Source organism: Canariomyces notabilis (genome assembly GCF_033297395.1).
Source record: "Canariomyces notabilis strain CBS 508.74 unplaced genomic scaffold N656scaffold_28, whole genome shotgun sequence".
Taxonomy (NCBI): Eukaryota; Fungi; Ascomycota; class Sordariomycetes; order Sordariales; family Chaetomiaceae; genus Canariomyces; species Canariomyces notabilis.
Genome location: NW_027041850.1, coordinates 159715 through 184583, shown reverse-complemented (window position 1 = coordinate 184583; position 24869 = coordinate 159715). Strand labels below are relative to the sequence as shown.

The window sequence follows — 24869 nt, the reverse complement described above, 5'->3', positions numbered from 1 at the left end:
GGCTACCAATTTGTCTAGCATTTACTCGACTTATACCACGGTTTCGTCCTTTTCAGCAAGACATAGCCATGTTGCTGCCAACTCAACTGCCCTGCAGACAGGCCAAAGAGCGCAAGGGGCCATGTCCTCATCTTGTGAACGGGAGACAATGCCGCAGCCAGAGCTGCAGACAGAGGTCCTACCATGACTACCAGCAGATCCAGTGGTGGAAGCAGAATCCCGGCAAGAGCCGATGTCAGAAGGGGTCAAACTGCGCTCACCTCCAGACAAGAACCTGCTTGTGGACCCATCCACCCGGAGACCAGGCGCTGCAGGCTCAGCTCAAAGAACTGATGACGCGAGGCCTCACGTACAAAGAGACCCTCGATACCACCAGACTCTTGGAGCTCAGTCAGGGCTTCATCAGTATCTCGGACCACTGCGATCTTGCGAGCTTCAACAAAGTGTCTAGCACCGGGATTGCCGTTCCAGGTGTGTGACGTCCGCCTTCATCGCTTACTCTGATTACACATTGCTGGATTCAGATCAACTAATCCTCATCGGATGACCTCCAGGCTGTCCTCCCCGCTTCACACCCCTATCCGAACCCCTCGTTCTCGAATGCGATGCAAACAACAAGTCCCTCTGCTTCGAGTTCCCGCGGTACACGCACCCATTCGAGCCGCTATTCCGATCCGTCGCGGTCATGTCCCCAGATGTAAACATCTTCGAATCCGCCGATATCGTCAGCAACGCGAGCAATCTAAGAAAACTCTTCCACATCCTCGCGCACAAATCCATGCGGGCGGAGCGGTACGATGTGGAGATGCGCGGCAACACGCTGCTGCTGTCGCGGTGGAACGAGGATCCCTCGCTGAACGACAGCCTGGGCCACGGCGCGGGGTTTGAGCGGAAGACTTGTCGGTATCCCGCTGACGATGAGGAGATTTTGCGCCGCAGTTTGAGTCATCACCGGGTGGTGGCGTATCGGTTTGGGGGGCTGAGGTGTGTGGTCCAGTCCGAGGTGGATGCGTATTACTGCGATTGTCACCACCCGGATGTCAACCCGGCATTTTCCATCCCTATCGCTTCCCCTCCAGGCGAGAAGAGACGCAGCACCCTGTCACCGCATGCAGTCCCCTTTGTTCCGAGCGGGAGTCCCAGTCCCGCGATTCCCACCCCAACCTCCGGCTCTCCAACCCGAAAGCACTCCATCTCACTCTCAGGACCCCCCTCGAAACAGCGACCCGAGCTTGCCTTTGCAGCTCTCCGACTGGACGACCCGGGTGACAGCCCAACCTTTACACCCGCCGAACCCGACAACAATCCAACACTACCCTCCCCTCCCCTTACTCCGACTTCACCCCTCCACCCCGCCACCGACACCATCCTCCAACATGCCAGTGCTAAAATCCACATCCACCACCTCGGCCGAAACATCCCTTCCCCCTGTCTAATAGAAGTAAAAACCCACAAAGCCCTCAACACCCCCCTGTTCACACCCGACGCGCAACTCTACTTTTCCCGACGCACGCAGCTCTACGACGCGCCCTACCACGACAAAGGGGTGTTCCTCCCCGGCCCGGGGCTTGTTGTGCAGGACCGGACAGGTGCACTACGGGTCTGGGAGAGGGAGGAGCAAGAGACTTTGAGGAAGCTTGCTGCCCTTCTGAAGATGGTGAGGGATAAGGTTAGGGAGATGGTGGAGAAGGGGGTGGAGAGGGTTGGATTGGTTGTCTGTCAGGGTGAGGGTGGGAGTGGGCGGGTGGTTGTGGAGGTTTATGATCGGGGGAGGGGGGTTGGATTGGTGCCGGCGGATGTTTAGTATTTACATGTAAGGGGATGGGTTGATGAGACGCATCATGCAGTGATGACGTGGATAAGCGCGTTGACGACGGTGATGACTTGATGGTTGAACGTCTATAATGCTCTATGGTACTAGTAATAACATGAACACTGACGTGGACTCCAGACCATAGGTAACTAAAACAAACTCGCTCTTATTAAGATAACATGCAACCCCGTACCCCATAGACCAGACATATCCAACGACCCTGTCACCCCACTCCAGACTCACAACTCGCCATGAAGATCTCAATATGTGATCGTCACCGCCTTCCTCACCCACCTCCTCCCATCCCTCAACCCCTCCCCCTCCCCCTCCCTCTTACTCACTCCCTGAATCAAATTCTCAAAAATCCACTTCCCCACATCCTCCCGACTGATAGTATACCCGACGGCCAAACTCTCAACCCTCCCAGCAACCGGATCCTCCACACCAACCCTAACCAACCCCTCCGTCTCCGGACCGGACGTGTACAAACTCCCCCGGATAATAGTCCACTCCTCGTCCTTCCCCATCCCCTCCACCAACAAATCCTCCATAGCCTTCTTATCCCGATGCGCCGTGCTCAGCAGCAGCTTGTACATCGGCATCATCAGCCACGGCAGGTCCCGCGCAAGCGGGGTGATCCCCGTTGAACTGACAGCTACGATCCGCGGGGTGCCAACCTGAGAGACGCCGTGCTCGGAACGGATGCGTTCAAGCGCGGTTAGGAGTGCGGTCATCCCCTTCTCGCATACGTGTGGGTCGGACATGCCACCTTTCCCGCGCAGGGTGGGTTTCGCGCCGATGGAGAAGATGATTGTGTCCACCAGGGTTAGTTTGGTGGTGGTGGTGGTTGTGGTGGTGGGAGTGGGAGTGATCACCAGGCAGCGCATGAGGGTGTCGACGTCGTGGGCGTTGCCTTGCTCGATGTGTAGGTTGGGCGGGTTGGTGCCGCCGGGGAGTTGGCTGGTCAGGTTGGATGGTGTCCGGCATAGCGCGATGCAGGTGTGTCCTGCCGACAGGCTGCGGCGGAGGGCGGAGAGGCCGCATCCGCCTGTCGCGCCGAGGAAGAGGATTGTTTTGGGCTTTGAGCTTGGGGTGGACATGGTCACGATGGTGTGGGGTGACTGGTCTGACTGGATGGAGTGAGGTTTTGGGACGAGGTTGATTGATGGTGTTGATGTTGATTGAGTGTTCTTCTGCTGTTCGATCGTGGTAGGCAGTATACAAGGAGGTGACTTAGGGAGCTTGAGTTTGTATGTCGTCCCGGCTCGAGTCAAGGGGTAAGGGGTCGCCCTCTTTATGTCGACGTCGACAAGAACTCAGCCATCACCTCCACGCGTCTATCGGAGGAACATTGGAAACTTTTTTCACCGTCATCACACCATCACTCGGAGCAGTAGTGCTGACGATGGGCTTCCGGCCGATGTGGCGTCCTGGAGTCAGGCCGATTGTGGGTCCTGAGCCGGCCGAGCGCCGTGAATTCCTCCGGGTCTCCACTGTGGCTTTTTCCCGCCCTTCTGAGTGGACGCCAACAGCACATGTCGCGTGGAAAATTGCCCCGGTTCGTAGACCCCTGCTTGATAAGATGGAATTCCCAGTGCATACGGTGACTCTTTCCTCTCTTTTTCTCGTTGAGTGCACGTGCTGCTGGTTCCATACATGAAGTTCCAAACTTAAACTGAGAGAAGACACGCTCCGACGCGACTTGCTATTCTCATTATTTATGTGATAATTCCCAAACCACCTCACGTTCATTCCCAGCACCGGTACAACTTGAAATGCTGCAGCAATCCCTTCTCGCATCAGTCTTCCGGCGCCATGTCCAAACCAGCGCAGGTAACCGACATTTACAAATTTGGCGACCCGTACGCGGCAAACATAGACTTTCAGCAACAAGAATACCGTGTCTCCTGGCAAGGCGACTGGCGACAGTTTCCCGACCTTGGCTCCTTCCCACAGGTTCCCGGCGCAACCGTTACTCTCGTCCCACACAGCCCTGAACTCGACGAGCTGTGGGCCAAATCACACGTCTTGTGCTATGGCGCCGACTCTCACATCAGACCTCTAGAACAACATGAAGGATCCGCCAGCGGAGAGGGAGCAGTTCCCAGTTTGCAAGGTCGCCGCAAATGACAAGCAGAGACAGCTGATTGCCGACGAATTCGAGATCCTTCGCGACCTTGGCTCAAGCGCTGCGCCTGTTGTCCAGGTGCATCCAGAGCCGCTTGTCGACGGGAAGGGCATCTTTGGGTTTAGAATGGAGAAGCTCTTGGCCATCGGTCTGGACATGGCAATCGAAAAGAGCGGGTTGGTCAAATGTCTTGAGCAGATACACGAGAAGGGAATCGTTCATAATGATTTCCATCCTTTGAATGTCATGATGAATGCCCAAGAGCAGCTTGTGGTCATCGACTTTGCGTGTTCTGGACGCGTGGGGAGCACGATCCCTCCTGAGAAACGAGCACCGTGGTGGTCGGCCGAGGTGTACTCGTTCGAAGCTGATCATATTTCTTTGAACAAGTTCTTCAAGTTTTCTGCTTGTGCGTTATTGAGGATGGGACAGCTTGCAACACAACTGACTTGTTCTCTCAGGATTCCGTCAATATTTCGAAAGCTATACTGCGACGTCCTGACCTCGGTGAACCTGGCCGCTGGTACAGTACTGTAGTATCGAACGGTACTATCGCATCACCATTACGAGTTAACAACTTTGGCTGTTCCTTACCTTACATGACAGGAGTGGCGTATGTTGGCTGGATCGTCGTGCTTGCTACTCGCCCTGTGTTGCAAAGCATAGGGTACCTACCTGGGGAGGTAAGGACCTCAGATTGCGAACCCTACTACATGTCACCGTACATTGATGTTGGCCCCTGGGATGCCCAGGTGGTCTGCTGCTGCGTCTGAATGTAACACGTGAGAGCATCGCATCCTCACGGCTGAGACACGAGACCGTCCGCAGAGCCTCAATCAGCACACCAAAAGAGATTGGAATCAGACGTGTGATGCTGACCGCAGGGTGTGTCATCCCGCCGTATCTCACCATATCCATATCCCGCCGTACAACCAACCGAGGAAAAAAAGCTCGGTTCCGGCCGCCAACGGCTAGACTGTGCTGTGTACCGGTCAGGGTGTTGCATACTTAATCAGGTAGGTAGGCCAACCCTGCATAGCTGACTGAACGCCATAACGTATGGTAGCCCGTGGTTTGGCCAATGGATTGGGCTGTCACAGGCATGGAAGTGAGACAGCGGGAAATGCTTAGGGACGTATTTTGGGGTTACACCGGGACGGGAATTTTGATATCGCCCTATTTCCACATAAGTACAGTAAGGTACTGTAGCAAACGGAATACTGAGAAGCAAACAGATAGGCGTGGCCTGGTTACTGATACCTACTACAGCAGCGGTAACAGTATGAGTATTGTGGTTATGCAGGGCTGTTAATAGATTCCAAGCCAACATGTTCAGTAGGTAGGTTAACTCTGTTACAAGTAAGGGGCATACCACTAGTACTATAACTCAGTGTCACTGACGCTGTCCTAGGTATGGTCCAGTGGCTGTCTGGGCGGCTCGGCTACAAGTTGTATCCTGTTTCGTCTAGATTGAGTTGAAGGCATCAGCGGCAATGTGTGCTCCATCGGGGAATGTAAGTTGGGGATATGAGATCAAGTACCTCATGGTAGCTCTACTTACAGACGAAGCAAACTTTTAGTTACTGGGATGTCAAGATTACCTAGGCGGCCCCTGAACATTGAACAGTCCTTTCCATCAAAACACACTTGCACCTAGAGACATCTATGCAGGTGTGCTTGCTCAAAACTGGTGATACCTGTTTGTTGTTTGTTCTCTTTTCCTACCTTAAGTAGGTAGCAAAGTCCTTTCCGTGTCATGGTTGGGTCGCTATATTACCTAAGGTACCTTACTGACTTGCTAACTTACGTGTTGGAAGTGATAGGTATCTTAAGACTTAATTAGACACTCTTCAAGAATGAGGACCCCTAATTGAGGATTTTGAATCTCTGACTGAGGAATCCAGCTATTGGCTCAGCAACTGTATCCTGTGTTCACTTGCGCTCAACTGCAGTGTAAACAGTATCGTACGCTGCCACCTGTCAGATCCGGACCCCTTACCTCAACGCAGTGAAAACTAGAAGACATCAGCTCACTGAACTTCGCTGCCTTCATGTTACCTTCAGTCAATACCCTGGTCCGCGGCTCTTGTTGATGCACAAGCTTTCAGCTCCAATTGACAAGAGGCTCCACGTTCCATGTCGCACAAAGATGCGTCATGCGTGACAGGCGGCCAGTGGACAGAGATAGGCCGTTGGGTGTGACAGGGTCGTGTTGGTTCGTTCAAACTGCCACAAAAGCCGCAAGCCAGTCGGACACTGGAAATTACATGTCTGACGACCCTTTGCCAATCAGGGCGGCCTCTCTAAACTCTTCCACAACCGGCGGAAATTGCCAATCTTTGTCAAGCTGCTCCCCCTTATAGCGTGCTACGGAACCTACTTCGGCATGTATGGCGAGAAGATGAATGAGAAGTCAGCAGCCCTACCGTGTATGACGAGATACGATGTATGACATGGCGCACGCCCACCTGTCGCTTTTTCTTTGCAGGTTGCATAGGGACACGATGGACTTGCACAACCTACCTCTTCGCTCTCCCGTGAGCCAAGAGCGGGCTGTCCAAGACTGGCTTTGTGCATACTGAACTATGTATAATCCCAACGCCCACGCCCATTGCGCCGCAAACACGCAGGCTGCAACTGCACGTTGCCGTTCTCGTTCTTTGTTGCTTCTCCACGCGAGCAGATGAACACTGAGAGAGCCGCACCAGTGCAAACTGAAGCCGATTCTCTATATAAATGGCGGGAACAAACAAGTCGACGCACCATGATCGATACAAAGAACTCACAAACTAGCTCTTGCAAGCAGTGTCAGAACCATGTCTTCGCCATCTTTCCCGAGATCTCAACCACGCAATGCGCGTACACAAACAACATCCTGTCAGGAGCACGTGCAACCTGCGACGAGAATACCACACACCCAGAAGCCCCTGACTGAGACCGTGACGGGCATGCGGTTAACCAAGCCCACCAGGAGCCACAGATTTGGCCGGTTGCGGATATTTGAGGAGATCAGCGTAACCAATCTAGACGGAGAGAGCGGGCCGCTGACTACGGTGTCGCAGGACGACCATCTGCATGCCCCGCCCAAGCGCCGAAGAAGGGGGTATGATCAGGACGGCGACGAGGACAGGGAAGGTGTGGAGGATGAGGATAGGGATCATGATGGGCATCAGGAGAGCGAGACGGTCTACCGCTCGCCAGAGACACTCAGTCGGGTGTTGGAGCAAATGGTCATTATTGTGCCCTGCAAGAACGAGAGTGTCGATGTCATTCGGGGAGTTATCTCTGCAATTCCACCATCTTGCCGTGTTATCCTAGTCTCCAACTGTGAGCGTGGCGGGCCTGGCGTCGACGACCAATACATGCAGCAGGTAAAGATGCTCAAGACCCTTCAAGTTGAACTTCACGGATGCAACTTGCACATGAAGCAGAGACAGATGCTGGCCATCCACCAAAAAGACATCCACGCCGCCGAGGCGTTCCGGATATCCGGCCTGCCCGAGCTGCTCGACCCGGCAAACGGGACAATCCGCGATGGTAAGGGCGAAGGCATGCTTCTGGGCGTTGCCATTGCCGCTGCCTTGTTCCCCCGGCACCGCTACGTCGGTTTCATCGACGCTGACAACTTGCTCCCCCAATCGGTAGACGAGTATTGCAAAGCCTATGCTGCCGGCCTGTCCCTGGGCCCGCCGCCCGAGCAGGAACATACCATGGTCCGTCTGCGCTGGGCATCCAAGCCAAAGCGTGTTCCTGGCACAACGAGATACGTCCATGTCACCGAGGGCAGATGCTCCCGAGTCGTCAACAAGTGGCTCAGCAAGCTGTTTGCTTCGATACGAGACGAACATCAATATCATTATACGACAGTGCACGGCGGTGCCATCAAGATACCCCCCACCACCTGCAGCAGCGCGCCGGTGAGCGGCCTGGTGTCGACAGCAAACGCCGGTGAGCATGCCATGACCATGGGCCTTGCGCTCAAGCTGAGAATGGCAGCGGGGTATGCCGTCGAGCCGTGCCATTTTGTGGATCTGTTGGAGCGGTCTGGGTTTGCTTACTACTCTGGGGCAGACTTGAAGGAAAGCAAGGGGTTGTTGACAGACTATGCGGGTGAAAAAAGGGGTTCAGGGGCGGCACGCCCACTCAACAAGCCGACGCGCATACTCCAGATCCGGACGCTTAGCCCTCACTTCCACCGAGAATCAGACGAGGGCCACATTCGCAGGATGTGGGCCGTCGGACTTGGGGCGATCTACCATAATCTGGTTCCAGTTGGGCATCGCGCCGTCAGTGAGCTGCGCGAGGGGATGCACAAATTTGCGAAAGAGAACGGGGGACTTGATGCAAGGACCGGAAAACTGCCGGAACCGAGAATTTATCGGCCGCTGGAGGAAATGAATATGGAGAGGTTCCGCCAGCTGCTCGGGGAAAGCCTGCGTGATGGAACCCTGAGGCGGTTTGGGTTCGGCAGGAACATGAATGGTGATGAGCCGATATGTACCTGTCATACATGATAGGAACCTGGTGATCCTCCAGGAACAGGAATCAATGTCTGCCTTGAGTTGATCTTGCCCTCTCTACCCGCCAGGTAACACAAGGAGGTAACACCTTAGGGCTGCGGGACAGCAAGACTTGATCCCAGAGTCTCCATTGGCCGAGCAACGGCCGATCGACTCTACCTAGAACACTCTTTCACTGTGTTCTGATCAGCCTTCTGCATGCCTTAATGGACATCGCAGAGATGATGGCCACGGCTCAAGGCTGAAGCAAACACCACATCACATCATATAGCCCCCACCTGCGCGGCCGACTATGCGGCCGGCAACATGATATGACGCCAACACTTCGATGCTGCCTTGGGGCTTACGCAGCTCATTTCCCGCGACGATCTGGCCGTGGATTGCATATGGAGTTATGGACCTCCTCCTATTCGGATTTCTCGGGAATGGTGCAATGGTGGTGTGGCCTCATGATTCAGGCACGACTCAACATTGCACTTCACCGAGAAATCGGATACCTGAGGTAACCAAGCTGACAGTGTCAGATATGAATAGAGATGTGAGCCAGTCAGAGATGACCGATGAGTTGGTGTAACCAACGTGAATCTGACCGTCCCTTGCGCAACTCGTGCAATAGCGAACTTAGTAGATTGTATCCAGCCGCGGCACTTAGGCTCTAAGCCATAGGTAGGTAGTCTACCCTACACATGCACTAATAGATCCCCCCTTTTCACTCCACCCTCCGAGTCCCACCCCCAGTCGCCGTCGCCACAAACTGATGAACATACCTCAGCCTGCCCTGCACAACCCTAAACTCAAACACCGCCGGCGCACCCCCTAAACCCTCATCCCTCGCAAAGACACTCACCGACCCAGCTGTCTGATCCATAACATATCTCCTCTGCGCAAACCCCTTGGCCTTCCCACTCCCAACCCCTCCTTGCCCAGCACCCGGCAGGACCAACCCCTCAACACATGTATCCTTCGAGTTACCAGCAATGTAGAAACTCCCCTCAAGCCTCGCACAGGGGCTGTCCCAGGGGACACTAGCAGTACTGCCCCCAAGAAAATCCAAATACGCATCCGCAACACCCTCCAACGTGTCCCTTGAGTCTTGCAGGCTGGCACTGATCGCGCCCCAGTCCTCGCGCTCAACAAACCACCTTGCGGCCGTGGCATTGTCCAGCTTCCAGTCTCCCTCGCCCGCGTACACCACGTCCATGGTGCTCACCCTTGTTTCAAGTGCGTTGCCGGAGGTGCTGAGGTTGAACCTCAATTGCGCGCCGAGGATCAGCAGCCTTTCCCCCTCATTGTCCTTGCCCTTCAAGTTCCTCCTGGCTGTTTCTTTACTAGTACCACTGCCCCCTCGTGTTAACAGAGACCGTGACCACCGCACACCATCAGTGCCGATAGTGCTAGGAGTGCTAACGACCAACTTGGTAAAGCTCGCGCACTGGTCCTGGTCAACAATGGTGTGCGAAAAGTGAACTGTGACCGGGGTAGTCCCCAGCAGGCTGGCTGACGAGTTGATGGTCAGGGGGACACCGTTCTGTGTGTATTGTAGCAAAGGTGAGGAAAAGATGGGGTCGGAGATGTCTCCGGCGACCTGGGATTCGATGAAGACGTCGGTGAAGCTCCGTAGCGAGGCCCATTGGCATCGCTGCTGCGCGAGGGCTGTTGAGGGAAGAAGGGCCAGGGCAAGCTTGGCAATGGTTCGAGACATGGTGGTGGTTCCAGTTGGATGATTTGGATTGTCAGGTTTGTTTGCTTACGGAGGTCGATGATGGACTGAAGTTTGTCTTTTACGGCTTTGTCCGCGGCTAGAGTTCCTAGTGGACGCCCCCGGATCAAGAAGGACTATGGACAAGACCTGCAGACCACATCGATTACCGTGCGGGTCTTGAACCATAGAGCCCGGCCATTTTACCGCCATCTAGAGACAGTGACTCCGATATTGACTGGCCTGGTAACCCCGCTCAGTCAATATCCGCGTCTTCAAGTTGACTACGTGTGATGTGTGGCGCGCCACACTCCTTCCCGGATGATGGCCGGATCAACCGGGCATCGGAGGCTGTGCCATATTAGCCATGAAACCAGTCTAGAATACTTCCGGATCCAGACGGGATATGCACCCCTTTTCCCTTGCAAGGCAGCTGCGAGCAAACTTGGTACAGTTTAAGCACCCTAGGCAGCGTGGAAACCTGACTTACAAACTTACAAACATCTAAGTCGGCGCCCCTTTTCTTCTCTCTGGCGGATATACGCTGCAAGCCACCGGAGTGCGGGCTGCATCGGCATGTTTCTGCAGGCTGGGTGCGCGGTAAACCAGCCAATCCAAGGAGACCCAGAAACCTGGAAGTTTCGAAGAAATCGTCGTCGGCCGCCACAGCTGCAAACCAACCAACAACACCCGCACCAGCGAACTAGGATGGTAGGCGCCGGAAAGTAAATCCGTGACAATCTTTTCACTCCCAATGTCAATTGGAACTGATGCAGTTGTTGGCTGAGGACATCTCGCCGAACCTGAGAGTCGCAAGCTTGATTTTGTCATTTTTTATGGGAGCCAAGCGGGCACTTACACACAGCATGAAGGCACAGCCACACGGTCGATTGGGCGACAATACGACTAAGAGACAACATATCCACATCTGCACCTGCGACCCAAAAAAGAGGCCCGGGCTTATACATGGAATGATGAATCTCGTCCACATAGTGGATGGAAAAAATGGGAGGCCTTTATGAGGGCAGAAAACGAGGCTGCATTTGCTTGACAGGTTGAGTCAATGTGGTCAAGAGACCTAGACGAAATGCAACAAAGCACCAACGACGATGTGCAGTGACTGACCGGGCAGCTACCCGTGGCATCTGATGGTGGTGCCTTAGGGGGACCGTGGGGGACTGGATCCGGCAGTCGATGTCGTGGCTTTGATGGTGAGTTTCTGGCACCGGACAGTAACGGGTAAACGCCTAGCAAGTGGGCGCGAAGTGTACATACTGGTCATGAGGTTCTCCTGCTCCGAGCAAGCTGCATCGGCCACCTCCGGGCGCCTCAACTCGGAATGGCCCATGGAGGCGGCAGCATGCTAGTCTGGTTACGTTGCTATCTTAGAATCAGTGGCGTCGCGCTAAGCTGGGCGAACCAGATTCATCGTTCTTCCACCTTGTATCAGTCAAACACAGGCTTCTGCCTCCTGCCATCAAGTCATTAATCATTACCTTCCAGGTTCAGCCATAGGTTGTTAACAGTAGCCGCCAGACCCCCGAGATATGGATACAACTGAACAATTGAGCCCAGCCACTAGTAGACCCAGGGATATATCCCTGATATTCTGCAGTTTGTCAAGGCAATACCTATCGGCGAAGGCGATGAGCAGCCATTGACGCAGTTTAATTCTATCATACGCACCGCTTTGTGTTGACTTACATCCAGGATTGTATTGCACTTACGTGATGATATGGATGTCGCACTACTACTACTAAAAAAAAAAATCAAATTCTAGTTGAGTACGAGGTAGGTACATGTACCGAATCAAAGTCATTGCTCGTTGGAATTGACCAGTACATGCTACATGTAAGTGCTAGTAGACGTCACGGTCCTGGCTGAGGTATGCCATCTGAGATGGCAGACGCCATTTAGACCATTCCGTGGTTCAAAGTAACGGATATCATTGATCAATCCTTTTGAGTCATCGGCCATATACCGTGCTTGAATCTGAGGTAGGACAAGGCTCACAGGAGCTGGCCAGGAGATATGCAACGCGTACTATGAATCTGAATGCCAGTTTGTTTCAATCACAAGTTGTTCGAGCCGCAACCGCACTCACCGGCGGCCGATCAGAGCCGTCACACCACCAGGTGACTGTGTCCAGTTATGTAGTACAAAAAAGTAGGACACACCGTGAGTTTTTCGTGGTATGGTAGTAGGACTGCTAGATCGGTCAGACTCAAGCTGCGGATAGGATGATTAGGATCCAAGATGATGACCACCAGGAAGATATTGTGCACGCCGTTGCACATTCTCCTTTGTGTTTTTATTTTTCCGCGTGGGGTCGATATTCGATGTCGGAAGTAGTCGGAGTTACACGAAGTTAGGTAGGTAGTCTACCTAGAGAACCCCTATCCCGTGATAATCGACCTCCAGGTTCACCAACCAAAAGAGTTCAAGTTTACGCCCAATCGGCACCGCCATGGCCTCTGGCGCAACGGCCCGCATCAATCGCTTCTAACCAAGCTCCAGAAGCCTCCACTGTTGCTCGATGCATATTAGTTACCTAGAGTTTTTGAACCAACGTGGCCCTGCGCCTCATCGGTAGTCTGCAGGGGGCACCAAGGGGGTAGGTGGGGCAATGCATACCTCCATCCAATGTCCGTTTCCAAACTGATCTATTAGTCCATGTAAGTGAGGTAAAGTAAAGCCAAGTACCAAGGTATCTCGACCTCACAATGCCAGAAAAAGGAATACCCCCACCTGGCCATGCCTCTCAAGGGCCGCTATCAATGTCAGTCACAGCTCTGTCCGACCCTCCGAGGCACAGTCGTACTACTTGAAGACGCAGCTTGCCCGATCCCAGCGCCATGGTTCGGCATCGGGGCCGGGGCGCTGTTGGACGCGTGCAGCGCTGTGCACGTCAGGTGCAAGTATATTGAGCAGTGAGGACCTCGATCGCTCGGTATGATGATGCCTTGTTGGTCACACTCAGACACTCTGCTCGGGCATACTGGAGTCCTCGCCGTCCAAAGCGACCCCAGGCACACTTACACAACGCTACACGGTCGGCCGTCGTCGTCACTGGTTCGCAAACGGCCTCTGAAGTCATACCCCTTTTCCGTATATATAGGACCTACTCAGATACAAAGTCAACTCAAGTTGGATCATCACATCAACAAGCATCCAGTTGCGAGTGCACTTGAGACAAATCTCATCATCGGCCTCTCGCAGTCTCACTTATACCTCGGGCAACTCCCGATCAACACTGGCCTCAAGCTTCTTTCTTGCCTTATCTATCACGACTTGAACTCCATCACCCACCAGCCTGGGCGGACCTACCTGACGGCTGACGCTTCATCTCGACTACAAGACACCCCTAGACCGACACAAGATGTGCAGCTGGGAGCGTACGGTATACGCCTGCAAGTGCGAGAGCAAGCCAACTCGAGTCCCTTACTCGTGCTCGGTCTACACACGCCACATTTACGGCTCGTGCCGTTTCGACGAACGCTACGACCGTGTCCACGAGGTGATTAGCTACGACTACTGCGAGGACTGCCAGAGGTTGTATCAATATGTCAACCTCTGACATCATGGCGCTGTCCTTCATCTCCATCACACAGACCTAGATCCACCTGGTATTTGTTTTTCATGGTGGTCGGCCCAAGACGAGGAGATCCCCGGGTCTAGCCCGGCACGGGCCGGTACTACTAGTACCAAGGCTCGACAACCAACACACTCCGGTCTGCGAGGCCGACCCAGACATGGTCCCGAAGGAACCCGTCAATGACAGAGCATTGTACCACACCAGGCCCCATAAGCCGGCCACCCAGTCACCTTCCCCCTAGGAAGGGCACCCAAACACCACACATTCGCGAAGGGCGCTCCAAATGCTTGAAGCATGTATCACAACCAGTGTGTTTCTCTATACACAATGATATATCCAGAAGGAGGAGATTTGATTGCAGCTCCGGGCGAGTTTGCACGCATTACACATGCAGATAACGGTTCCATTCTTTTTCGTCGATATCCCCCCTTTGACATATTCAACTTGCATAGACAATTTGAGCAGAAGCATTGGACCTAGATCAGGCTTGGAACGGACAGCATCACTGCTTGCATTACATGTAATCAGGGGCTCACAGCCTTTGTTAGGATTACCTTCATGTACTTTTTAGGTAGAATTGCATCTCTTTCTTTTCCAGCGGTAGATAGATAACACAGAGCGATCCTCTAACGTGAAGTCATCCTTGGTGCCTGTGCATTTGGTCTGCCGCCTTGTCTACCTTTACAGTTCACAACTTACAAGTCGAGTACCATCAAGTACAGTACAAGCAGGCCTGAACCATGGCCGCTGGCCTTCCAAGATGGCCATGTCCATGTGGGTAAGGTACTACCTACCTTAGATTGGTACCGAACTTCAAAGGCCGGGCACGCCACTTTCGACATTGGCCAGCACTCACTTTTGGTTGCCTAACTTGAAGACACTCATCGATGTTACCAGTTTCTATTTTGACATTACTGTGCCTGAATCCACAACATGAACTGAAGCCCGGGCCCCCGGCGGCCCCACGTCAACGCCGCCGGGTACTGTACTATACACGTAACACTCCCAACACACCGATTTCAGCTGCATCTGCAAATCGAGCTTCACCAACAAAGTTAGCGGGAATGGCCCTGGACCGAAACGGTTTTTCAAGCCCCAGACTCAGAGAACCAACCGCGCCTCGTTGTCAAACTGCCGACTGGGGTTGCTCAGCTCCGACGGTTCACCTCATTTTCTGCCAAGTAAGCCCCTAAGCACTCTAATACGGCATATGGACACAATGACACCCACATCTGGGCAATACAGGAGACGGGATATGCTGAAGGAGCCTACTCACCTATCTAAGTGAGCCCCTGAACCCCTGAGTGACCCCATCCTGTTATGAAATGATAAAATGCGTTGAGGATAGCCACATTAATCGGACGCTTATCTCGGCTCTTTTTCATCGATAATCGATTCCGAGTCACGATTCGCGGTGAACAATGTGCGTAGGACAATAATCAATCTGGTAGGGCGGCCAATCAGCCAGCCCAGCCCTCGCCCCAACCCCCAACCGTGCGGACCAACAGGGATTCTAATCAAGGTGTAGCGGCGTCGCTGTGCCTCACCCCCGCGTTCAACAGGGCACGCACGTTTTTCTCACTTCAGACGACGGTGACTTGCAGTCCACATCAGATGTACCGGTTGGATTGGGGGATAAGAGTTGAGGGGCTGGGGGCCATGCCCCCGTCCCATGGCCGCCATCTATGTGATTTACCTCCTAAGATGGTGTACTAAAAAATATTACACAGTAGCATGTAGGCCGGCACCTCATTCTCCGATCACCGACTGGGCCGCATAAACTCCAGCCGGCAACGCAGCGTCGCGTCTGTTGGTGCAGGATTTGATGATGATTCTGCATGGTTTGCTTGGTTGCCGGCCGACGACCACCTCCCTGGCACCCAATGAGCGCAAACTGCAGACGCCATAAGCGCCGTGTTAGTTGGAGCCTGGGGTAGGTTGTGTGTGTTGAACTAAAAGGAGGGATGCTGTGAATCCCTTCCTAGCTGCCTAGTTTCAACCTTAAAATTCAAGCTCATGAGACAACTGAATATATCACTTCACAACTTCATAATCTTGTCTCAGGAAGCGCGGAGCTTGGCAGGGAACAATCCGTGGGTGAGATTATGTTGTGCTTACTTCCAGTTCCTTACAAACCCGAAGTAACGTTGCCTAGGACTCCACGTCTAACCTCAACTAGGTAGCCACGAACTCCGGGAACACAAGGACTAAATCTAGATACATCCATCTACCTAGGTAGGTAGCCACACACACACACACACACACACACACACCCCTTCCTCCTCCAACGTGGCCGCTCAGCTGCCACCGTCCACCGGCCCCCAACGCGATCCTCCCGGCACTCAGCTCCACGAGAGCCGATAGGGCAGCAAACATGTAACCCCAAGCATGTTCGGTTCGGGTCGTCGGCCGCCTCGGCTGCAGTGACGAGCACACGTTTAAGCGCCATCTCACTGTAGTTGAAACGAAACCGTCCCAACTCACATCCCCCTCCTCCTCCTCGGCTCCGACATGGTCTGCAGGCTGAGGCCCTTTTCAAGCTGGCTACCTACCTTAGCTACCTTAGATGTACGGCGCCTAGACTACATGTAGGTTGCCTCACGGCTAGTCTGAGCAATGACGCAAGAAGGGGGTGCAGCTAGGTATCAGTCTAGATAGACGGTAAGCCGTGGAGATCAACACCGATCAAGCGGATTTAGGGGTTCTCGAGAGACCGCTTCCCCAACCATACCAGTTACCAATGGCACCATGTCTTGTCCCTACATGTACATGTATGAACCTGACCAAGGCAGGGTTGATATCTTAAGGATGTCATTATATAAGGTAAGCTTTACTTCCTCACCGAATCCTGACTCATGAGTATCCTAACCTGACGCCGGGACCTACTATAGCACATGTAGTACAGACTGAATTAAAGGCAGTCATGTTGAGCAACAGGACTCGGAGGCATTTTCGGACTTGCTCCTTAAGTCCCTGATTGCAATCAAGCCCTGGCGCACCGGCTTCTAGGTACCGTAGCGATGTCAATCAATGTTGATTTGGCCTGTCTGGAAAACAGATATTCACAGTAGTGCTCCTGAACATACACAATGATATGGTGAAACTGAGTTTTGCGGTTTTTCAATTTGGATTTACTGGAATGCATAGAGGCAAGGAAGGACACTGACGACTAAATCATGATTAGCCCTTTCTAAACGTCTTAGCAGGTATATAGACAATATATAGTTTCATTGGTGTCCTCCTTGCTTGTATGAAAATGCAATGCTAGGTTCTGACCCCAGCCTACATCATGATGCAGGCAAAGACGGCTGTTTCGGCGTCTCACTGTCATAGGATGAGGTATCATATGGATTCGAACCATGCTGGGCCGGTCTCCCAACTTGTTGTGCTATATAGGGTACCCCAGAGCCTCTGCAGGCAAGGAACGTTCCTTTTGCCGTATTGCAACACAACTCAACACTCAGCCCCCATCTTGACAACAGGAGTCACAAGACGCTGACTGCGATGAACAGGCGAATCCATTTGAGTATTAAACAACTTTTCATTTGATACCTACCGTCCTGTGGAGCCCATAGTCTGTCATGTCTGCGATCGCCACTTCATGACGAACATAAGGGGCACGCCAGTAAAGGAGGCGTGTAAGTGACATCATCAACCCCCCTTTTGAAGACATATGGTGAGCACCTGGTATCCAAGCGTTACAACCTCCGAGCCGCCAACCGACTCGATGCGTCTACGATTCTTAACACCACCGCTTCTTATCCGCCCTGCTGCTCATAGCATCACAATCTGCGGTACTAGTAGACATTGCAAGCGAAGCATCTCAAGCTCAAGCTCAAGCTCAAACCCCAATATGTCGACCACCCTCCAACCCCAGGCCCCGCCCAACAATAACATGAAGCCGCACACAATCCACTCGTACTCGGGCCTTGCGCACCCTCCACACCTATCCCGTCTCGAATCAGCAGCCCACAAACAGGCCCAGGTCGAACCCTTGTCAATCGACGTCGACACCGGCGACGGGCAGGACGGCTTTGTCCCAGGCTTCCTGCACCTCCCTCCCGATTTCACCACCGCCCCTGGCACACTACCCACCCACCACCACCGCACAGCCGCGCTCCTCCTCTCGGGCGCGGGCGGCGGCGTCACGGGCCCCAGCTCCATCTACCTCTCCCTCGCATGCAAACTGGCCACGGTCGGGATCCCCACACTCCGTCTCGACTACCGCTTCCCCGCGCGCACGGCCGCCTGCGTCGCCGACGCCAAAGCCGCCATGGCCTATCTGCGCGACATGTACGGCCTGGACCGGTTCGTGCTGGTCGGGTGGTCGTTTGGCGGGGCCGTGGTGTTCAGCGCCGCGGACGGGGATGAGCGAGTGGTCGGGTGTGCTACCGTGGCTAGTCAGACGGCGGGGACGGAGGGGATTAGGAGGTTGGCTCCGAGGCCGGCGCTGTTGATGCATGGGACTGGGGATCGGACGTTGAGTGATGGGTGTAGCAGGAGGTTGTTTGAGATGTATGGTGCCAACCCGAAAGGGGAGAGGAGGTTGCAGCTGTTTGAGGGGGATAATCATGCGCTGAGTAAAAATGCGGAGAGGGCGGAGGAGATGCTGTGTGAGTTTGTGGCGACCTGCGCCGGGGTGGGCATTGGTGAGGAGGAGAGGGAGAGGGTGGTCCGGCTGGAGTTGATTGAGGATGGGGAGAGGCATGGGTTGATGGAGAAGGGTGGTGATTTGAGAGAGCCGGAAAAGGAGGATTAAGGGGCTGCGTGACACAGACGGATTTGATGTCTTTCAGTTCTTGTTACCTGCCGATGCAGACTGTATCGACATACCGTGATCAAGGTCCTGTATTATTCGTCAGGCTCGTAGGCTGCGGGTTTAGTACAAGTATCTGGTGTAGGTACACTCACTTTATGTTGTTCACTTTATGTTGTAGAGTAGTACATCAAATACAGCCGACTAGAAAGCCCGCCACTCCGTCCCACTGCTCCTGTATCTCCCAGCCCCTCAACGCCCGCCTGGGGGATCTCAGGAACTTGGTTGCATATTTCAACCGCCGTCGCACAACCGTCTGTGTCGGGGGGTACGGTTTCTTGGGGCCCCAGGGCGCTCCCCTGCTTGAGCCCGCGGTAGAAGAGCCACAGACGCTGTCCTCCCCACACACATCCGTAAACGTCATGTCCCAACCTCTCTTGTCCAGGATTTTCCTCAGCGGTCCCCATTCAAGCTGGAGCAACGGAGCCAGCAGGTCCGGGTCCAAGTCCCTCGTGCGAAAGATGGATTCAAGCCCAGAATTGGTGCACACCGTGATGCGCCGGAGCGAGGGAAAAGCAGTCCGCAGTGCATCGTCTAAGCGGTCAAACAAGGGCGCCAAAGAGCGCGGATTGAGGCCGGTTAAGAGGCGGACCCAGCTGTTATTTCCTCGGATGTCGAGCTCAATGGTTTTGAGGTTGCTGCAACGGCGTTGAAGGAAAGGAATCAGCTTCCAGTCCGGGTTGCCGTCATCTTCATCGGTCTCAACCATTGGCGGCAGTGGCCTGTCGAAGATGTACCGGATGATGGCGGTTGACTGGTCCAGGGGGAAGGGCACTCTGAGATGCTGGATCGCGCTGGCGTTGCGAGGGCCGATGGGGTCCAGGAACCAGCGCATCAGGAAGTTGATTTGGACCTGGTGCGGCGCCGTGCAGGCGATGGCGGGAAGGGCGAACTTGTTCCGCGAGTAGAACAACCGGCCGGCTTCCGAGTGGATTTGCTTACATGTCAAGAACAGGGCTGTGAGCTGCGAGTACAGCGAGGTGGCTGGCTCTGGCGGTCCATCGTCTCCGGCCTCTCTGTACACGACTACCGGCCGCGAGAAGATGAGGATGCTCTCGTAGATCTGGTTGCGGAGCTCGCCGGGGAGTCTCAGCAGGGTTGACGTCTGTGGTTGAGACTCGAGCATGGTTGTGAACTTGGAACTTTCCTGAGTTAGCCGTGCTCTGAGATTAGTAGTCGAGATCGAAGCAGGTCAACGGTACTCGTTGAGATGAAGTAGGTCGCAATCGTGACACTGTAACTGCAAGTTCATCTCACAAGTTGGGCATTACGGACAGACCCCGCGAAGTGAGGCACTATCACGTGGAATCGCGGGGATGGAGATTGGAGAGGCAGAAGGATCGTGATGCTTGGAGTTGGGCGGCCGCCGCGCGCCTGCGTCGCCCAATCATGGGGCAACTTTTGACCAAGTGAACCAAGTGAACCAACTGACAGACGCGCCTCGTTACCTGAGGTACTCCTTGGCATGGTTGGATGATAGTGTCCAGGAATTTAGTAGGATCCCTGGAAAATATCAGCAGGTATATGCAGTAAGTCACCTAGCTGGTGATGGTAAAATACTCGGCGGTTGTCTGTTCATCTGGTTGATCTGAGCTGGTTTTATTAATCAGGTGTTGTCGAACGTCGAGATCGCGAGTTTTCAGGCACTGATCTTTTAGTCCCACACCACGAATTACATACTCCTCGTAAATAGCAACGTAAAATTACAAGCATAGTTCATACTCGTATTGTAATTACATCAAAAACGGGAGCTTACGCCAGTTGTTAGGGACACGGAGGCTTCGCGTCTCCAGTAATGATGCCAGTTTAGAGCTGGCCAGACATGTAGTACACAATTTACCTCGGAATCTTACGTGCATCAGTAAACAACTCCGAGCCATGGCCTCGTCGTCGGCAACCAGTGATCAAAAAAATCACGTTTCTGATGCCGATGTTGACTTTTCCAGCGCCACTAGTGCATGTACGGTACATTTGTTACAGTAAGCTGACTGGTAAGCGAGTGCGACATACCGGAAACGGTTAGAGACCCCTCCGCAATATCCCGGCTTACGCCACAACCGAAGTCATCTACAGATTCAGGAGGAAGGCGCAGAAGGATGACGTTAAATTGCCCAGTGCTACACTGCTACCTTCATGGATATAACATCTTGAAGGTTTTCAATGGCAGGAGCTGAGCAAGACCGGCCCTTGCCTTTCGCAAGTGTCTGGAGCGGAACATAATCAGACAGCTGGGACGAATTCACCCATGATCATCGTTCACGATCAATCATCAAACGCATCTTACAAGTTTTGCCGGGAAGTTGGTCGGGCACGCCGGGCACCAAATACACCGTTCCTCGTAGTATCAAGTTTGCCAACACTCAGAATTCCTGTCGACGCATCTCCATGTCCAGGCCCGAAATGTCGGCGATCCTTCCCAAAATCAAGCTTTACTGGTAAGGGAACACACAGAAGCCCACGAATGGCACGAAGCCGCTGGCAACGACTTCGCGTTTGTTCAGCTGACACTCTTCCTAGGCTCAACGAGTCCCGCGCGCAGCGCTTTGTCTGGCTGCTCGAGGAGCTTGGCCTGAAGTATGACGTTGAAATCTTCAAGCGCGACAAGGACATGCAGGCGCCTCCCGAGCTGACCAAGATCCATCCGCTCGGCAAATCCCCTATCCTCACGCTCACCTTTGACCAGGACCCGTCGGACCCGACACGGCAGAAGCAGCTCGTTCTTGCCGAGAGCGGCTTCATCGCCCAATATCTGTGCGAGCACTTCTCCTCCCCGGGGAAACCCCTGTTCCCGAAGCGGTATCTGGACGGCCAGGAGGGCAAGGTTGGCGGGGAAACTGAGGCTTGGATGCGCTGCCAGTATTTTCTGCATTATGCAGAGGGGAGCTTCATGCCGCCGTTGTTGGTGTCGCTTATTCTCTCAAGTACGTCGATTAAGTCCTAGATTTGACATCAGAACAGGAGGTTTTGACAGTCACTCGCAGTTCTGAGAAGCCCCAAGATCCCCTTCCTCATCCGCCCCATCACAGCGGGCGTTGCCGACAAGATCGCTGCCGCATTCGTCATGCCCAACGTGGATCGACACTTCCGCTTTCTGGAATCGCAGCTCGAGACGTCGCCAGACAACGGTTCGTATCTGTGCGGCGCCCATCTAACCGTCGCCGACATCCTCCTCAGCTTCCCCCTGGCCGTGGCCAAGGAGAGGATTGGGGCGCTTGCTGACGGCAAGGGGAAACCGAAGCTGGAGGACAAGTACCCAAAGTTGTGGGCCTACCTGCAGCGCCTGCAGGAAGAGCCGGGCTACAAGCGGGCCGAGGCCATCATTGACGAGCTCGAGGGGAAGAGGAATAAGAGTTGATTGCATCGAGCTGAGACAACCGCGTGCTTCTAGTACATAAGTATGGTTCCTTTCACTGATATCCGTTGTATACCCTCCTCATGTTATGCCAAACACTTTTTGTACAGCCCCCGTCCTTGCACCGGACCCGCAGCTGGGTCACCGCAAATGCGAGTCCCCTTTTCACTCCGCCCCTGAGCATCACCGCTTGACAGGCGTCATATACACAGGGAACGGAGGCTTGTGAAATATAGTGTAAAGTCTTGTCCGTTTGTACCAATCCTTGAGATCGACGCCGGGCCGCAAGTCAAATTCCCAAATGATGCGGGCCAGTATGAGGCGCATTTCGGCATAGGCCAGGCTGTTTATTTTTATACTTAGCAAAGGTCTCTCATACCCTAGCTGTACCTTTTCCGAGGCGCAGGAGTCGGGTGGAAGGTTCTGATGAGGGACGACTCACTTCTTGCCAAGGCAATTTCTAGGTCCGATGCTGAAAGCTTGCAGTGCCTCGAGGTTGTCGCCGTACGGGTTCTCTTCGGAGGCCGCGCCATCTTCCCCATTCTTGGGCTCCGACTTGTGCAGAAAGCGCTCCGGCCGATAGGTGTACGGGTCGTGCCAGTGCTGGGAGCTGTGATGCATGGAATACAGTTGCACCTCGACAATGGTCTGTCATGTTTGTTAGCCGATTACCTTCCACTTAGTGCGCATCTCTAGGGTCTCGTGCCTTCTCAGGAACAAACCTGCCCAAGATGGTCTCCCCGCCCTCGTGTACCTCGCGCGGAAGATTGGCGGCAGCAGGCGGCCAGCGACGGAGCGCCTCGTTCAGACAGGCCAGCAGATACGGCAGCCGGCTGGCTGAGGCAATGGTGATTTCGTCAGCGCTCTTGAAGGACGACCGGACCTCGTGCTTCAGCTTCTCCAGGGCCTCGGCGTTCTCGAGCAGGAGGTACGTGACGCCAGACAGCAGACTGGCCGTTGTTTCCGAGCCCGCGGCGATGAGTAAGATGGCGTTGGACGTGAGATGGGGCACGCCGAGGTTCTAATGTTCATCAGCCAGGACTTCCCAGGGACATGAAAAACGGGGGAGCATGACACTCACCCACTCCTCCCTCCGCTTCACCAACCCCTCAAATAAATCATACCGCTCCTTTTCCACAGCCAACCGGTTCTTGACCTTATCCCCCAATATCTTATTCAAAAACTGCAGCGGATCCCCCGCGAGCAGCCTCAACACCCCGAGCACCGCCCACTGCAGCCGCAGATACCTCAGCGCAAGCAGGTACGCGCCTCGGTCGACCGTGGCCGTGATCAGCTCGACAAACGGATGCGTCGTCCTCTTTTCCAAACACCCAAACGACTCGGCAAACGTCAAATCCCCAATAATATCAAACGTAATCCAGTTATACCACTTGACCATATCCAACGGCTTCCTCCCTTGCTCCCCCGCCTCCTTGATCCCCTGCACCAACATCTCCAGATACCTCGCAATCAGCGGCTCCTGCTCACGCATGGCGCGGTCGCTGAACCCGTGGGACAAGGCGCGGCGCAGGCGGGCGTGCTCGTCGCGGTCGGCCATGAGGATGTTGACGGGGATCTCGTCGGTGGATTTGTAATAGGTCAGGCACTTGGGGTTTTCGGGCACGTGGGCTGTCCCGGAGCCAGCCTGAGCTACGCGGTGTCCGTAGACGGTTTTGTATGCGTCCAGGTCCGTGAAGGTCAGGTGGTTTGGTGAGACGCGGACTACGGGGCCGTATTTTTCGTGGAGTTGGTGGACTTGCATGGGGCCGTGGCCGGAGATTATGCGCAGGGCGTGCGGGATGGGGAAGGCGCGGCTTAGGAGGGGACCCGGGATGGAGCGGAGGGGGTGGAGGTAGAGGTTGTAGAGGGCGAGGGTGATGGTGTAGAGGAGGAGCTGGATAGGTGGTTAGGGAGGTTGTTTGGCATCACGAAAAGGGGAGAGAAGGAGTTGCAGTTTGCTTACAGTGCCGAGAATGGCGTAGAGGATGGTCCATGGGTGAACCGCAAGGGTGGCATTCTGCCAGTGGAGGATGTGGCCGAATTCCATGGCCATGGTGTTGAACCTGTTGAACCGTTGATTGTTGAGTCTAGTTCTCTTGTAATCACTAAAGCTCGATGAAGTTGAGATTTGCAGGTTATAATGTCCAGGACTCAGGGGGTTTCAAGTTCAAGTTACTCCCCTGCAGGCAGGGATACTAGTAATATCCTTCTGGTATGATAAACTCTGACGTCTGGTACTAGTAGTCAATGGCCGGCATACGAAGGTACTCCCCTCTTTATAACACGTCTCATTTTGAACGCCTACCATGTCACCGGAAGCCATGCCGTTACATCGGAGTCGGATTCTCCCTGGCACCCGGCCCCGGTATTGTACTACAATATAACGGTGCAGTGCACGATCGATCGGCACAGAGTCACAGCCGAGGCAGTGACCCCGCTGAATATCCCGTGGCTGTGTCCGTCCGTAAGTTGAATCCGATTCCCTGTTGGAATTGCAGGTACCTGACTGGTATGTACCAGCAATGTTACATCCCGCAGTGATTTCGCTGTTATGTCTAAAAACGATAGAGGATGAAGGATCTGGTACTTGTAGTTGGTATTGACGAGCCAATTTGCGGTGACTTTGTCGATAATCCCGAATCGGCGAAACCGTCCAGGCATTGGAACCGGACTCTCACTGCAATGTGTATGTACATACATGTAGCAGTGTCCGGTATAGATATCAGGTACTGCAGCCATCGATATCGTGTCCATAATAACACATACAGATACATCCATGATGTATCTATTCCTGTTGTCCAAGTAAGTGTGTGGTTCCCTCGCCATCATTAGTACTTTATTCAGCTTGAGTCACTCTCACGTCCCACAAACAGCAAGTAATATGCTTGTTTGCAGCTTTCTCCTCGAGTGCTCGTGTCTAGCAGTCCAATCCCGTCACCTCTGGCT

The 24869-nt window shown here is 54.0% G+C and overlaps 11 protein-coding genes across 11 annotated transcripts; 6 read left to right on the top strand and 5 right to left on the bottom strand.

Annotated features, from left to right (window-relative positions):
- Positions 1-68: 68 nt before the first annotated feature.
- N656DRAFT_717007 (uncharacterized protein) lies at positions 69-1804 on the top strand (the record flags this gene model as incomplete). Its single annotated transcript, XM_064812176.1, has 3 exons — positions 69-471; positions 555-1025; positions 1080-1804. The coding sequence occupies 3 exons, from the start codon at positions 69-71 to the stop codon at positions 1802-1804; spliced, it is 1599 nt and encodes a 532-aa protein (XP_064666509.1).
- Positions 1805-2036: 232 nt separating this feature from the next.
- On the bottom strand, positions 2037-3206 carry N656DRAFT_783592 (uncharacterized protein). Its single transcript, XM_064815986.1, has one exon. The coding sequence runs from the start codon at positions 2911-2913 to the stop codon at positions 2074-2076; it is 840 nt and encodes a 279-aa protein (XP_064666508.1). The 5' UTR covers positions 2914-3206; the 3' UTR covers positions 2037-2073.
- N656DRAFT_365420 (uncharacterized protein) lies at positions 3025-3748 on the bottom strand. The gene has a single exon (XM_064809398.1). It carries the CDS (start codon positions 3611-3613, stop codon positions 3137-3139), a length of 477 nt encoding a protein of 158 aa, XP_064666507.1. The 5' UTR covers positions 3614-3748; the 3' UTR covers positions 3025-3136.
- On the top strand, positions 3749-4715 carry N656DRAFT_365419 (uncharacterized protein). The gene has a single exon (XM_064809397.1). The coding sequence runs from the start codon at positions 3885-3887 to the stop codon at positions 4476-4478; it is 594 nt and encodes a 197-aa protein (XP_064666506.1). The 5' UTR covers positions 3749-3884; the 3' UTR covers positions 4479-4715.
- A 2174-nt stretch (positions 4716-6889) lies between these two features.
- Positions 6890-8455, top strand: N656DRAFT_716932 (glycosyltransferase family 55 protein; the record flags this gene model as incomplete). Its single annotated transcript, XM_064812171.1, has 2 exons — positions 6890-6996; positions 7072-8455. 2 exons carry the CDS (start codon positions 6890-6892, stop codon positions 8453-8455), a joined length of 1491 nt encoding a protein of 496 aa, XP_064666505.1.
- Positions 8456-9075: 620 nt separating this feature from the next.
- Positions 9076-10491, bottom strand: N656DRAFT_783589 (uncharacterized protein). The gene has a single exon (XM_064815985.1). The coding sequence runs from the start codon at positions 10161-10163 to the stop codon at positions 9171-9173; it is 993 nt and encodes a 330-aa protein (XP_064666504.1). The 5' UTR covers positions 10164-10491; the 3' UTR covers positions 9076-9170.
- Positions 10492-12910: 2419 nt separating this feature from the next.
- On the top strand, positions 12911-13810 carry N656DRAFT_365151 (uncharacterized protein). Its single transcript, XM_064809396.1, has one exon. It carries the CDS (start codon positions 13113-13115, stop codon positions 13683-13685), a length of 573 nt encoding a protein of 190 aa, XP_064666503.1. The 5' UTR covers positions 12911-13112; the 3' UTR covers positions 13686-13810.
- A 3798-nt stretch (positions 13811-17608) lies between these two features.
- On the top strand, positions 17609-18514 carry N656DRAFT_716991 (alpha/beta-hydrolase; the record flags this gene model as incomplete). Its single annotated transcript, XM_064812175.1, has 1 exon — positions 17609-18514. One exon carries the CDS (start codon positions 17609-17611, stop codon positions 18512-18514), a length of 906 nt encoding a protein of 301 aa, XP_064666502.1.
- Positions 18515-18701: 187 nt separating this feature from the next.
- N656DRAFT_801361 (uncharacterized protein) lies at positions 18702-19697 on the bottom strand (the record flags this gene model as incomplete). The annotated part of the gene is made up of 1 exon (XM_064818114.1): positions 18702-19697. The coding sequence occupies one exon, from the start codon at positions 19695-19697 to the stop codon at positions 18702-18704; it is 996 nt and encodes a 331-aa protein (XP_064666501.1).
- Positions 19698-20653: 956 nt separating this feature from the next.
- Positions 20654-22255, top strand: N656DRAFT_783583 (glutathione S-transferase). The gene is made up of 3 exons (XM_064815984.1): positions 20654-21006; positions 21089-21492; positions 21553-22255. Exons 1-3 carry the CDS (start codon positions 20957-20959, stop codon positions 21924-21926), a joined length of 828 nt encoding a protein of 275 aa, XP_064666500.1. The 5' UTR covers positions 20654-20956; the 3' UTR covers positions 21927-22255.
- On the bottom strand, positions 22171-24232 carry N656DRAFT_783581 (cytochrome P450). The gene is made up of 4 exons (XM_064815983.1): positions 23887-24232; positions 23005-23817; positions 22630-22944; positions 22171-22571 (listed from the first exon to the last, which is right to left on the bottom strand). The coding sequence occupies exons 1-4, from the start codon at positions 23974-23976 to the stop codon at positions 22362-22364; spliced, it is 1428 nt and encodes a 475-aa protein (XP_064666499.1). The 5' UTR covers positions 23977-24232; the 3' UTR covers positions 22171-22361.
- Between the last annotated feature and the right edge of the window lie 637 nt (positions 24233-24869).